Raw genomic sequence first — 14,704 nt, 5'->3', positions numbered from 1 at the left:
TAGAGTGAAAGAACTACCAGAGAGAGAACCAAAGGTAGCACTTGTCATTCCTTCAGAAAGGTTGTTACTATTATAATCTATAAGGTCTCTGAAACCTACTATTTATAGACACTCAATTAAAATTACTACCTGTGATCAGAATCCTTCATTTCTTATAAGGCCCATAATTCAGTATTGAATTTATAAGTTCCTTTTCATGTTATGAGTGTTCACTATAGTGAGAATTGTGAGGAATTTAATTAATCACTTTTTAAAAGTCAAAATATTCAAATTTGTTATTAATTTTTTTTCTCCAAGAACTCTTCATATTACCTGCATTCTCCAGGCATTCCATTTTTTTTTTGTTAAATATTACCTGCCCTTCAAGAAAACATGTTGGTTCAGATTTATTGCCTTAACTCATTATATGCTTTTAAATTCCTTCCTTCACAACAAAGTTAAATATTTTCCTACTATAAATGTCAAGCAAATAGGCCAGTATCTCCCAGAAGCAACATTTTGACCTTTTTAAAAGGCTGTTATTGCATCTAGTGTTTTGTAATCATCCAATGCTATCCTTGTACCCAATAATACCTAGCCTCATTTATGTTATTATTCTTACAGCTTGTTTTATACTTAGCCATGGCCCAAATCTGGTTCGAATTATCTTGTGGCCCTGTGTCTATATAAGGGGAATGTTGTGCATGTTGTAATATGTTTTTTTGAGAGCATTTGATAAGGTGCCACAGAAGAGATTTGTTTTGGAAATTGAACCAGATGTTATTCAAAGGAATTTCATCACACCGATAGCCGGAAGGTGGGTGACAGAGAGAGAATAGGAATACATACAAATTTTTGTTTTAGGTATGGGGAATGTTTGCGATGATGAACAACAGGAAATTGTGCTGAGATTTCTCTTCTGATTTCAATTTACATAAATTACTTGGACAAAGGCACACAAGGAGGGGTCTCAAGTTTGTTGATGGTACCAAATTCATCAACTTGTCCTGAAGGCATGGAATTTGTCCAAGATAGATTTCCAGACCCACATCCCAGATCATGATCAGCCAGGTCACCAGTGGTCTTCACTAGGAGTTCTTGTCGCTCAAAGCAACCACAATCAAAATAACCTCTGTGTAATTCTATAATTGCACCACCGATTTAATGAATAAAGAACTTGTATTTAAAAAGCACCTTCCAAGACCTCAAGACATCTCAAAGAAATAGTTTTGGTGCACAGTCACTGTTGCAATGTATAAAATGTAGAAGTCAATTGGAACACATCAAGATCTATAAACAGAAGTGTGATAAGGATTAGAGAATATGTTTCAGTGATACTGATTGAGAAATAATAGCTTTTGTTTGCATCCAGCTGACTTTCAATGAGTTGTGGAACCCATTTGACTTCCAACTCATGAAGCATAAAAGATGCTATGACACTGTTTTGAAGAAGAACATGGGACCCATGTTCTTGTGAGTGTGTGTGAGAGTGTGTGTGTATGTATGTGTGTGAGTGAGTGAGTGAGTGTGTGTGTATATATATATATATATATATATATACCTCATGCCCATACCCATACCCTGTGATGCTGCTGCATGGTGACCAACACATAGGTTCTTTGCTGGTAACCTGCTCTGACTTCCATGTCAAGAATTCTTGGCATTGAGTTTTCTTGCAGTGGGTTGTGTGATTGAAAATTGCATCTTAATGAGGTGAAATGCGCAGTTAATAACATTGTTAAGAACCAATGATTACTTAATACCTAACTGGCCACTGCCCAGTGAAAATCTGGCCATCCAAGTACAGACTTTTCACTATTTAGGGTGGCACAGTGATTCAGGGACCCCAGTTCGATTGCAGCCTTGGCTGACTGTCTGTGTGGAGTTGGCACATTCTCCCCATGTCTGCATGGGTTTCCTTCGGGTGCTCTGGTTTCCTCCCAAAGTCCAAAAATGTATAGGTTCGGTGGATTAGTCATACTAAATTGCATCCATTTGTGGGCGGCACGGTGGCACAGTGGTTAGCACTGTTGCCTCACTGCATGGGTTTCCTTCGGGTGCTCTGGTTTCCTCCCAAAGTCCAAAAATGTATAGGTTCGGTGGATTAGTCATACTAAATTGCCTATAGTGTCTCGGGATGTGTAGGTTAGGTGGATTAGCAGTGGGAAATACAGGGTTACTGGGATGAGGTGAGTCTGTGTGGAATGCTCTTTGGAACATCGGTGTGGAGTCGATAGGTTGACTGGCTTGCTACCACATTGGAAGGAGTCTATGAATGTGCATAGGCCGATCAGTGGGCCAATGTATTGGTTTCAACTTCCACAAGGTGCTACCATGCACAGACCTCGGAGATTCACACAGTACAAAAACTATAATTTGAGGGAATGTTGGTGTCTGCACTTCAAACATTCTCTCTTATCAAAACTTTTCCTACTTTTAAAGAAAAATCTCAAGTGGAAGAAATTACTCCCAAAATGCAATACTCCTTTGGTACTAAACAGATGTATCGATCTAGATAAAAGGTCAGCACAGTGGCACAGTGGTTAGCAATGCTACCTCACAGTGCCAGGGACTCGGATTCAATTCCCACCTCAGGCAACTGTCTGTGTGCAGTTTGCACGTTCTGCCCGTGTCTACGTGGGTTTCCTCCGGGTGCTCCGGTTTCCTCCCACAGTCACAAAAGATGCGCAGGTTAGGTGAATTGGCCTTGCTAAATTGCCTGTAGTGTTTGGTGCAGGGGTAAATGTAGGGGAATGGGTCTGGGAGGTTCGCTCTTCGGAGGGTTGGTGTGGACTTGTTGGGCCGAAGGGCCTGTTTCCACACTGTAGGTAATCTAAAACATTTCAGTCTCTGGAGCAGGAAGCAAATCCACAGCCTCCTTAACCAGGATACGCAATCTGGACCCAGCAGCTGAGTCTCTGCTCTTTTTGTCACTCATTTAACTCTTGGATTTCAAGAGGTAGTTGTTACCCATTGCCAATGTACACCATTAAATAAATATTCAAATGTCGGGTTCCTCTGGAGCAATTTAAGAGACAATCCCATAACTCTGCTGCACCTGCAAGACAATATTGGAAGCAGGTGGGTCCCAGACAACAGCAGACTGGGAGTGGTGAGCATTTTGAGAAAAATAGAAGTTTCCTTGTTGACCAGTGGAAACTGTCGGGTTCCCTTGGGCCATTATGAAGAAACAGTGAGCCTCTGCTGTAGTGTTCCTCCTGGGATGCATCCAATTGAAGCACAAGTCATCTTGCCAGCCTATTCCCCAACCTATCCACAATCCCCCCCACACACAGCTGCTTACACACCAGAAACTGTTCCCTTCAATCCCCTGATAGCAATAATCATGTCATTCCTGCCACGTTTCGGTGGGAGAGTCAGACTGGGAATATTTATTCATTCAGAAGCTCACAGGCCCGTTGTCACCAAACAGATCTGGGACTCACCCTTCCCAGCACATTGCACTCATGACTAAGATAAAAGCAACTGTTAATGCTGCAAAATGATGCAGACTGGTGAGATATTGGGTATCTTTACAGCTGATGGTGCAATTCTATGAAATAGTTCATTTAGAACTTAGAGCACTGAAAGGCATTCGACTGCAAATATAGGCCAATTCTGAACAGAGTGGAGAAACAAGAGACATGGAGGTGTTGATAAAGCGATCTTTAAAGTGGAAATACAGGCGAGAAATAGCTGTCAAAAGCAGTGAAATACTGTGTTTTAAAAGTCACTGCCAGTAAGAGATGTTACACTGATGAAGAAAGACTTGGAAAATCGTAGAGTGTTTTTTTTTCTCCTCTCTCAGCTTCTTTTTAAACTACAGTCAGAAGCAATCCCCCTGTCACGGCTCACTCAACTGACTGTAATTGCTATTTCAAAATAGCCTTTGTATTACTACTTGTTATCAACTTGTTAATAGTTAAGCTGCAATACTCCCAATTACAGCTACTTTATGTGGAACACCTGTAACAAATAGCTGAAAGTATTTAAATCTCACAGCCTATAAATGTAACAGTCTTTGAAAGATTTATTGTCCTGATCTAATACTTGCTCATTACATTCTGTTCCCAATGATCAGTACGTTGAGTTTGAAACATTCTTTCCTATTAGCTAGAAGATTAATTTAACAGTTTCATTAAACTCCTGTGATGTGAATAATTCAAAGTAAACATCTTTAATGTTCATCGTTGATCAAATTACTCTCTTAATATTTAATAGATGAGTAACCAGTTGCAGTATTTGTAATAGTGTCTGGCGCTTTAAAGTCTGAGGTATTTTATAGCTAAATCCTTTCTTTGAAAGTTAATTTTGTGGATTCTATTAAGGGAATAGAAAGAAGAAAAGAAAGAACTTGCACTTATACTTTATACTTATCTTAACCTCAAGATATTCCACAGCCCCTGATTGCAAATAAAGAGCATGAGGCTTTTCATTTCGAAGTAAGTGGTGAAAATCGAGAAATTTCCCAGCTCTGTGTGCTCGCCTTGGGAAATAGTTCCTCATAAGATGCAAAGTGCATTCCATGGGCGGCTCAGTGGTTAGCACTGTTGCCTCACAACGCCAGAAACCCGGGTTCGATTCCAACCTCAGGTGATTGTGTGGAGCTTGCACATTCTGCCTGTGTCTGTTTCGGTTTCTTCTGGGTGCACTGGTTTCATCCTACAATCCAAAAGGTGTTTAAAAAGCATCTGGATGGGTATATGAATAGGAAGAGTTTGGAGCGATATGGGCCAGGTGCTGGCAGGTGATATTAGATTGGGTTGGGATATCTGTCCAGCATGGATGAGTTGAACTGAAGAGTCTGTTTCCATGCTGTATATCTGTATGACTCTATGTGCAGGTTAGGTGAATTGGCCATGCTAAATTGCCCGTAGTGTTAAGGGGTGTGTGGGTTAGGTGCATTAATCGGGGAAAAATGGGTTACTCTTTGGAGGGTTGGTGTGAACTTGTTGGGCCAAATGTTTCCACGCTGTAGGGATTCTATAGTACTAATGCGTGCTAGAGTCAGGCCAACTCCCCAATGACAATTCAGAGGCTGCTGAGTGCCAGTTTGCTGGGACTTCGTCATCGTTATTTTCTTCAATATTAGGCACTACATCCTAAGGATTCATATCCCCTCCCTATGTCCTATCCATATCGACTCAAGCCACTGACCCAGCCTAAAAGGCCCCCAATGCCCTTCATGCCAACTCAATGCATTTCCAACGCCGATTCACCCATTATAAACTCTGAACAGAACCAGGTAATTTTAGGTAATCATGACAGGAGGAAAAGCTAAAAGAAAGGCCGTTCATACACTTCTTTGAAAAACTATTATTGTTACAATGGTAGTCAATGCAATCTTTAAAGTATCAAATATAGAAGATATAAGCAATTAACAACTGTTTATTTTGTGCAGATAAAATGGAGCCATTGACAAAATATATCAAATCATACAATGTTTTCCCTTGTGTGTACCTCCTTCAAATAAAAAAATGGAAATGTTTCAATGGGGTTGAAGTATAAGAGTAGGGAAGTCTTACTGCAACTGTACAAGGTGCTGGTAAGACCACATCTGGAGCACTGTGAGTAGTTTTGATTGCCTTATTTAACAAAAGATATCATTTCCCTGAAGGCAGCTAGAGAGAGTTCACTAGGATGATCTCTGATATGAAGGGATTGTCTTATGAGCAAACGTTAAGCAGCTTGGGACTCTATTCACTGGAGTTTAGAAAATGAGAGGTGTTCTCAATGAAATGTACAGGATCCTTAAGGGGACATGACAGGGTAATTGCGGATGGGGGGGGGGGGATGTTTCCCCTCATGGGAGATTCTAGGACCAGGGGCATAGTCTCCAAATTAAGTTCCACCAATTTAAGGTTAAGATGAGGAGGAATTCCTTCTCTCAGTCAGTTGTGAGTCTTTGGAACCCCTTGCCTCAGAGAGCTGTGGGTGGAGCATTCATAAATATGTTAGCTGAAATAGATAGATTCTTGAACAGTAGGGGAATCAGGAATATGGGGAAAGGGCAGGAGACTGTGCGTGAGGAGCGTCAGATCAACCATGACTCTTGAATGGTGGAGCAGGCTCAATGGGCCGAATGGCCTGCTCCTGTTCCTTTTTTTATGGTCTTTATAAATGTGAGCTCCCAGCGTCTACCACTTAGAAAGAGAAGAGCAGCAGACACATGGGAACATAGTTACCATCAAGGCTTCCTCAAAATTCGTACCATCCTTACTTGGACTAAGTTGTTCTTCCTTCAATTTTTGCGAGGACAAAAATCTGGCATTCCTTCCTAACAGTTCTGTGGATGTAACTGAGATCATCTTAGACAGTGTGGTTCAATGCCACTTCTTCAACATTACTACCATAAGCATCGGGGATACCAGTCATTTGCAATATGTGTTCAGTTTTTCCATCAGAACTACTGTTAATGATGTAATTTATTTAAATGCACACAACAAATGAGCCTTGTTACACTTCATCAAGGCAGGAAACAAGTGCAAAGAGGTCTACTTTGAAGTGTCAACTTCAATTTTAAAAATCATTAGAATTAAGTTAGAAAGATATACAGCTCGTAAATAGGCCCTTTGGTTCAACTTGTCTATGTTGACCAGATATCCTAAATAAATCTAGTCCCATTTGCCAGCTTTTGGCCCATATCCCTCCGATTCCAATTCATATACCCATCTAGGTGCCTTTTAAACATTGAGTCTATATTGTAATTTGAGTCCTATAATGGTGCTTTTTAAAGAAATTTCAGGGAATGTGGACATCATTGGCTAGGCTAACATTTATTGTCCACTGGTCTTGAGAAGTTGGTAGTTAGCCATTCTCTTTAACAGTTACAGATCATTTGATGTATGTACACTGAGAATGCTCTTAGGGAGGAAGTTTTGATCCAATAACAGTGAAGGAACAGTGATACAATTCTAAGTCAAAGTGTTAATGTCAATGACATTAGAAATTAGTGGGCGGCACGGTGGCACAGTGGTTAGCACTGCTGCCTCACAGCGCCAGAGACCCGGGTTCAATTCCCACCTCAGGCGACTGACTGTGTGGAGTTTGCACATTCTCCCCGTGTCTGCGTGGGTTTCCTCCAGGTGCTCCGGTTTCCTCCCACAGTCCAAAGATGTGCAGGTCATGTGAATTGGCCATGCTAAATTGCCTGTAGTGTTAGGTAAGGGGTAGATGTAGGAGTATGGGTGGGTTGCGCTTCGGCGGGGCGGTGTGAACTTGTTGGGCCGAAGGGCCTGTTTCTACACTGTAAGTAATCTAATCTAATCTAAATCCAGAAACTCATCTAAATATTCGGGAGAAAAACCAAAAGAAAAACCGTAAATCAGAAACAAAAACAGAAGTTGCTGGAAAAGATCAGCAGGTCTGGCAGTATTTGTGCAGAGAAATCAGAGTTAACGTTTCAGGTTCAGCATTCTGAAGAAGGGTCACTGGGCCTGAACAGTTCACATCGATTTCTCTTCACAGATGCTGCCAGGCCTGCTGAGCTTTTCCAGCAACTTTTGTTTTTGTTTGTGGTTGCAAATATTCTAGAGACCTGGGTATGAATCCCATCAGGGCAGATGGTGACATTTGAATACAAGATGAACCTGGAATAAAAAGCTAACCTGATGAACACCATGTAACTACCGTCAATTGTTGTAAAAGAAATCTGGTTCACTAATTTCCTTTAGAGAAGGAAATAAGCTCTCTTTACCTAGTCTGGACTAGGTGGGTCAAGACCAACTCTTAACTGTTTCTGGTAATTAAATATGGGCAATAAATGGTAACCAAACTGATACTCACATTTCATGAAACAATTTATGGGTGCAAACGTTCCTTGCCAATTACCAAAGGAAATCTGAATGGTGTGCTGCATTTGGAAAAGGATTGTTTCAGTATCTGTGGAGTCCCAAATTATGCTGAATACTGTGCAATCATGTGAACTTCCCCACCTCTGATCCTACAATGGAAAGGTCATTGATGAAGCAGCTAAAAGTGATTGAGGTGAAGGCACTACCGTGAGGTATGTCTGTGGTGTCCTGAAGCTGAAATAACTGATCTCCAATAACCAGAGTCATCTTCCTTTGGGCTTGGTATGACCCCATTCAACGGAGAGTTGTCCACCTGATTCCCATGTAATTCAGTTTTGCTAAGTCTTGTTGATGGCACACTTGGTCAGATACTTTGGCCAATATTTATCCCCCAGTGAACATCACAGAACCAGATTATCTGACCATTATATTACATTTTTAAAAAAAATTTAAGAACTATTTTGTGTACTGGGAGAAATAAAAGAACCCAGAGCACCAACTCTGACATTTTCACGTGGGATTCCTGCAAGCAGGATATTTGGAATGATTTATTCCTGGAAATGCCGAGTGTCACTGCTGTTGTCATGACGATTCTCCAAGCAGCATAAAGCCATATTTGCTATGAAAATGCTTTGGTGATGTCATTGTACTTTCAGTGCATGTTCCTAAGCAAAATGTAAAAGCTAACTTCTACTGATCCTACTTCTTGTCTCCTTTCTCTTCCACACACCAATCATGATGGTAATTTCACTGGAGTGCACCTTCATAAATACTGTTAGTCTTCCAGCATGTCTACATTAAATACTCTTGTAAGCTTGCAGGGCAATGGTGCCCTTCAAAATTGCGTATTTTGTAAAGAGCATGAAGTGAAGTGTATTAAATGTTTGGAAATGAAGAGGCATTTACAGAAGCTGAAAAAACAAAGCACCACTTATAATATTCTTAACCTACAGATATGTCCCTGACCCTGAATAAAGACTTGAAAGTGTTTTAATTAGTCATGAAGATAAATATATGATAGACTCATTTCTCATTAAACAAAATCCCAATCTGTGATCAATAACAATCAACCTCTATATTGCATCCTGACTAGTGATCTTAAGTTACACTGGAGAATGGGTTAAAATAGCTGTGATTCCAAATTGCCCCCACTCAGCACACTGACACTATCTCCACTTATATCAGTCTCAACAGTTAATATACTGTCAACACTGGCTGAGGAGAACTGCATTCCTAATCTCATATTTTGCACAAATAAAGTAGTTACAAGAATAACACTGCAAACTTATTCTGCATATTTCCTTTTACATTCTTATGGTAGCAATTTACATATTTCTGAACTTTACTTAAGAAATAATACATGTTGCAGTAGAGCATGCATAGTATTTTTTTCCAATTGCTTTGAAGAATGTGGGAAATACCCAGCTCTGATTATTTTGGGCTATGCTGAAGAAATGTTCCAAGATTAATTCCATTATTACATGTGCACAGCAGCTCCTTTGTACAGTCAGCACCTATACAGATCAGGAAAAATTCAAGGTGTATTTTCAATTAGTTGATCCCAGAACAACAAGATGAGAGTAGTAAAATTAGCCTTAGGATACCTGGTTTAAGGAGGGCATAATCAGAACAGCATTCATAGTTAGCCAGTAATTCTGCATGTTTGAGTTTTGCCAATAAATAGGATCAGGCTGATTTTTGATGCCTTTATGGTTGAAATGCTCTGTCGGTTTTATAACTTTGCATGTAAAATGGCTATTTATTTACGCTACTCGAGTGAGCTCACTACCTGTATGTTCCCAAGCAAAAGTCCAAACCACTTGCTGTACCTACACATTAGCCTTAAGCATTCCTTGCACAAGTTCATCCAAAACTCTACAAACACTTACAATTTTCAGGCCTTTTAAAAATATTCCACTTTTCTATGCTTGCTGTCAAAGTGAATAAGCTCACAGCTCCCAACAGTATATTCCATTTGTCACCTTATATCCACTTACTGGTCTTCTTAAATATTTTTGGAAATCTTTTATGCCATTCTCACGTTTACTTTCCATCTGATTTTATAGACTCAGAAGACTTAGATATATCATCTTCAACATTAATATATAAATTGTAAATAGCTGACGATCCAGAGCTAACATTTGTGTCACTCTATTAGTTACAGCCTGCCAACTTGAAAACATTCTATTTATTCCTATATTTTGCTTCCTGTCCATTATTGAACCCTCCAACTTTGTTAATATGCCCAAACTTCATGAGCCCTCATATGACATATTGAGTATTTGTGTGATATTTTATTGAAAGCCATATTGAAAATACAAGTTTATGATGTTTAATAGTCTCCTTGGAACTAGCCAATTACCTACATCCTCAAAAAAACTCTAATTATTCTTGTGAAGCTTTTCACAAGTCACATTGCCAACCAGAAAGTAGAAGTGAAGAATATATTCCATGAAGACTTGCATAAAAACAAGCCTTTTTTTTTAGCTTTCTCCTGATTAATGTCCTTCCTTGGAACATACTGGGATATCATGAAGAACTGAGACATACATCTTGCTATTTCTATCCATTATTTTTATCAGATGGGCAATTATGGAGAGACCTCACAAATATGTTCCAACACATTGATAGCAAACAGCAAGAAGAATCAAGAATTTCCTTTGTTGACTATGCTATTATTTTATGGCATCCTGCTCAGGTTTCCAAATTTTAAAGCCCCATACTCTGGAATTACTTGGAAACCAGGTTGGTATGGATGAGTCGGGCCATAGGATCTGTTTCCATGCTGCAAGACTCTAAATCTTCCAGCCACTGTCCTCCTGCAAGATGCTGCTTTATGTCCACATCTTGCACCAAATATTTAGTCACATTCAATCCAACCCTCCTTTCTTTGGCTCAGTGTCCACTTTTTCTTCTGATTGGGTCTCTGTCGAGCAGTTTTCTACACTGAAGGCATTCCATCAATGCAAGTTGTTGATGATTTGTGTATGAACTTCAAAGATGAGTGTCAACAGGCACTTGATGTTACAGCCAAATCCAGTCATCTGCTCATTTAACATGTACAAGTGTGCTTTCAGCATGTTAGTGGTCAGAAATTGAAACACTAGCTGTTTTTTCCCTCTCTCTAACCCTGGGGCACTGAAAACACAACTTCATAATTCAATCTCCTGCATTTTATTTGAAACGTAATGAGCCATTTTAAAAGACCTTTGTTTTGTGAGATTTCAGGAAGTATAAGGATGAGAAAAAAAAATGAACCTCAGGCAAGTTTCCATAGGAAAAAAAGTCTTTTATTTAAAAACAATTTCAGTTTGTAACAGACTTATGGAATGTGATTTTAATTTTGTTCATTTTTCCTTGGACTGCAGGAGGGTGAAGGTGAAAATTAAATCAGTTTCAGGAAAAAAAAAGGTTGAAAAATCAGATGAAAAGGGGAAAATGAGGAGAAAGCAACATTCAATATTTATAAAGCAAGCTTAATACTGTGTGTACAAACTGGACGAAGAAACAATTAAATAAATATTCATGGCACAAATATGCAGCGGTCAATTTGGTAACCTTATCAATTTTCATTTCTCTCCATTTTTAAACAGTGCAAAGGGTGACACTGCTTTGAAAACCAGCTATAGCTAAAAATACATTGCAAAAAATTCAGATTTTATACAAAACATCCTCCTTAGAATTTGTTTAAAAAAAATCTTCTATTTACACAGACATTTTACTTTAAGGAAAATTAAGTCATGCTCTGCTGTGAAATTCTGTTACTAAAAAGGTGAATAAGGCTATTTTAATTCTCCCTTCCCTCCCTGCCCAAATTGTTGTACGTTAAAATATTCCACATATTTACAGCTTCTTCACAACTAGCCTCAGTGTAGTGTGTGGTGCAAATTCTAAAACCAGGTGATAGGAACGAATGCTTCTGCAAAGGCAGTTGCAGTGACATTCATCTGGCAAGGAAGGGTAAGTAAGACAAACTATATGGGATCTGAATAAAGTGCCTTACTCTCTATCGGACATGGAACCACTGCACATTTTACAAACCAGACATCCCATAACTCCCCGCGCTGGATTTTTTTTTTCAAAATTGGAAACTTGTTGTTTTCAGAGTCTGGCTTAAAGTGAAAACAAAGTCAGGCACAGATCACCCACGAAGTGTTTCATAAAGAACAAACAAAATCTATATAACTGAGAAGTGTCTCTGCTAATGTGTTTCTTGTATTGAAGGCCTATAAAAATACATTTTACATGGAAATGGTGAAAAATCGGATGTGCAGATAATGTACTTAATTGCCACGGTAACAATTTAAGTACATGCAAACTGTTTCACCTTTGTCGCCACTGTAAATTTTAGGCTCAAGAGTTAGGTTGGACGACCATTCTAGGTTAGCCTTGGGATTCCTCAGCCCAGTCTTTTCCAACAGCTAAAGCTGCACACTCTTTGAATTTTAAGTTACAAGATATCACAGTTTGGACAGTGCCACGCAATAACTAATACATAGCCTGCACTACACGTCACCACAGGAGTGAAGATGATCTTGGAATGAAATTTCCCAGTGCCAGGCTACTACTGATTGATATTAGTTTAAGAAAATTGCTTTCTAAAAATTAGGCCTACATGTAAACTAAATAGATCCAGGCTGGAAAGCCCTCCAGTTCTTGCAAATAAAAAGCAGGAGCGATTTCCCAGCTTTTGTTCCTTAAGAAGTCTTATGATGACTCTATTTTTGTATTTGTTATTTATGGAAACATGATTCCATTCCCAGCAGCAAGTGTCCAAATGTTTTATGGCGATGTTATGACCATCCAGACAGACTAACGTTCAAATGATCTTCATTTGCCCTCTGTGCATTCTTACAGAGCAATGCTTACTACAACAATTGGCCCACAATATTCTGCTTCATGGGTCTGGTTTCTGATCACTTCTTCTCCCTTCTCCATTAAATGTAGAATACTTGATTTTTTTTGTCTCAATAGTATTCCAAGGATAAGGCCTTAAAGGAAACTGCAGCAGTATTTCAGCCACAGTGAGAAGCTGTACCATGTAATTCAGAGACTGCTCCACAGTCTATTCATATAAATCAAACCATAAGGCAGTATATTTCCTCAGACTGTTTGTTTGTACCACTGTCACACTGTTCTTAAAAAGCATCGTCACTAGTGCCACTCCTGCCTTTTATCACTGATGTGTGCTCTCCCCTTTAATGTGTCAGTAAAGCACCACACAGATGGAGGGCTTTCATTTCTCTCTCTTTCTCTAATTCAGTTTTGTTATTACTTTAGTTCATGTAAAGTGCAGCCCTACATGCTTGTCACCATGTCGACAGCCTACATCTTGGAACTTTTAGTACCAAAGTGCTCCCTAAATAACCTACCTCTACACTTGCTTCTCAGATTCAAAAAGGCAGCAGCATACAACTGCAAATGCAGTTAAATGTCACAGGTGAACATGGTCTCCTGTTCATGGCCATCATGTGCTATGTATGACTGGAGGGACTCCTACCTGTATGTGGACATAGTGTATCACTTTCTGTACGACTGCTTAAAGTTGGCTGCTTTATACTGAGCACTACCTCTGGTGACTGGGATGTTCGATTCAAGTTAATATTACGGTACTTTTTAGAAATTTCCTGATGTTACAGTGATCGTGTTTGAAGGCAAAGAGGCCTTCAAGTTAACAAGTAATACTGGTAACAAGAAAATAAGGAGACAGAATAAAAACCAAAAGTACAGAAGACCAACAGAGGTGGATTTATGAAATCCGGTTATTATAAAAGATAACAGTCCAGGGAAAGTGGAGACTGACTATTTTCTATTGCTGAATATCCAAAGCTTAAAATGTTACTAATTATAAATACAGTGATAGATAGTTCAAACATCCCTTTGCCTCTTGCTTTCTGGTATGTTTTAAGCATATGGTCCAGAAATTAATAGTAAGAGCAAAAGGTGGAATAGTTTGGTTGAGTCCCTAACTCAACTTTTCTCCGGCTTGCTGCTCCTGTTATTTGTAAGCAGTTTCCTACACATCATACACACTAACCAACTCTCTCTTCAGCTGAATTTCCTGCAAGTTTCCACCTTCCCCTTTAAATCTCCTACACATTTGAAGTCAATCCTGGTGCAAAGAAAAGTCACCACTAATTTCAGCAGAAGACCCAGGTATGCAACAAGCCAAAAAATTTTCTCCAGGATCCCAAACCAGCCCCAGTTCTGGCAGATCAGACCTTGTAGTATATATTTGCTGGGCTTTGTGGTGGCATCTCCTGAACTATATACACAGGATGTCCATAGTCTCCACTGACTTTTTCATAGTGAGGGCAGAAAGCGCTGTCCGCAGTCCTTAATGGAATGATAATATCACTAGGTTCGGAGCCATTGTTGTTACCTCCCCTTTTGGGGGTGGCCAATGTGCTGAGGGAGAGAGTAGTGGTGTGTTGCGGGGAATGCTTTCTGTGTCGTCTCTTGTACTTCAGCAGGAGGACCACCAACATGATGATGATGATAATGAAGATCACGCATCCAGATCCAATGCCTGCAAATAGGGCCACGTCGGGGCTGAGGAATCTCCCCTGGTCCGGGTCCCGAGGCGCAGTCGAAGGTTTATTCTCACCACTCAATGAGCGTGTCCCACCTGCAAACAAAAATAACTGTTTGAATAATTTGACTCTTCAAAACAAAAAGCCCTTTAAAATAACCACTTCTCTCCCAGGATTAAAATAATTGAGGGTGCAGTTTCCAAAGAATGAATACTTTCGGTCATCCGGTTTGATATTATTTGAATCAGCGAACCAGAAATCCGTGCAGTACAAGGCAGGTTTAGTGATTCCACCAGTAGATATGGTCAGAAGTCACACAACACCAGGTTATAGTCCAACAGATTTATATGAAATCACAAGCTTTCGGAGTGCTGAACTTTGTCAGGTTCACCTCCATTA

General features: G+C 39.7%; 1 protein-coding gene across 2 annotated transcripts in view; it reads right to left on the bottom strand.

Annotated features, from left to right (window-relative positions):
* Positions 1–11,040: 11,040 nt before the first annotated feature.
* LOC122550445 (ephrin-B2-like) overlaps positions 11,041–14,704 on the bottom strand; it is a 56,385-nt gene continuing 52,721 nt past the window's right edge. For both annotated transcript variants that reach the window (XM_043691183.1, XM_043691182.1), the window contains one exon: positions 11,041–14,400. In XM_043691183.1, coding sequence (XP_043547118.1) covers positions 13,988–14,400 — 413 coding nt within the window. In that variant the 3' untranslated portion in view covers positions 11,041–13,987. The remainder of the gene's footprint in view (positions 14,401–14,704) is intronic.

Source organism: Chiloscyllium plagiosum, chromosome 6, assembly GCF_004010195.1.
Source record: "Chiloscyllium plagiosum isolate BGI_BamShark_2017 chromosome 6, ASM401019v2, whole genome shotgun sequence".
NCBI classification, from domain to species: domain Eukaryota; kingdom Metazoa; phylum Chordata; class Chondrichthyes; order Orectolobiformes; family Hemiscylliidae; genus Chiloscyllium; species Chiloscyllium plagiosum.
Note: the sequence above shows the minus strand (reverse complement) of the source record. Positions and strands in the feature narration are given on the sequence as shown.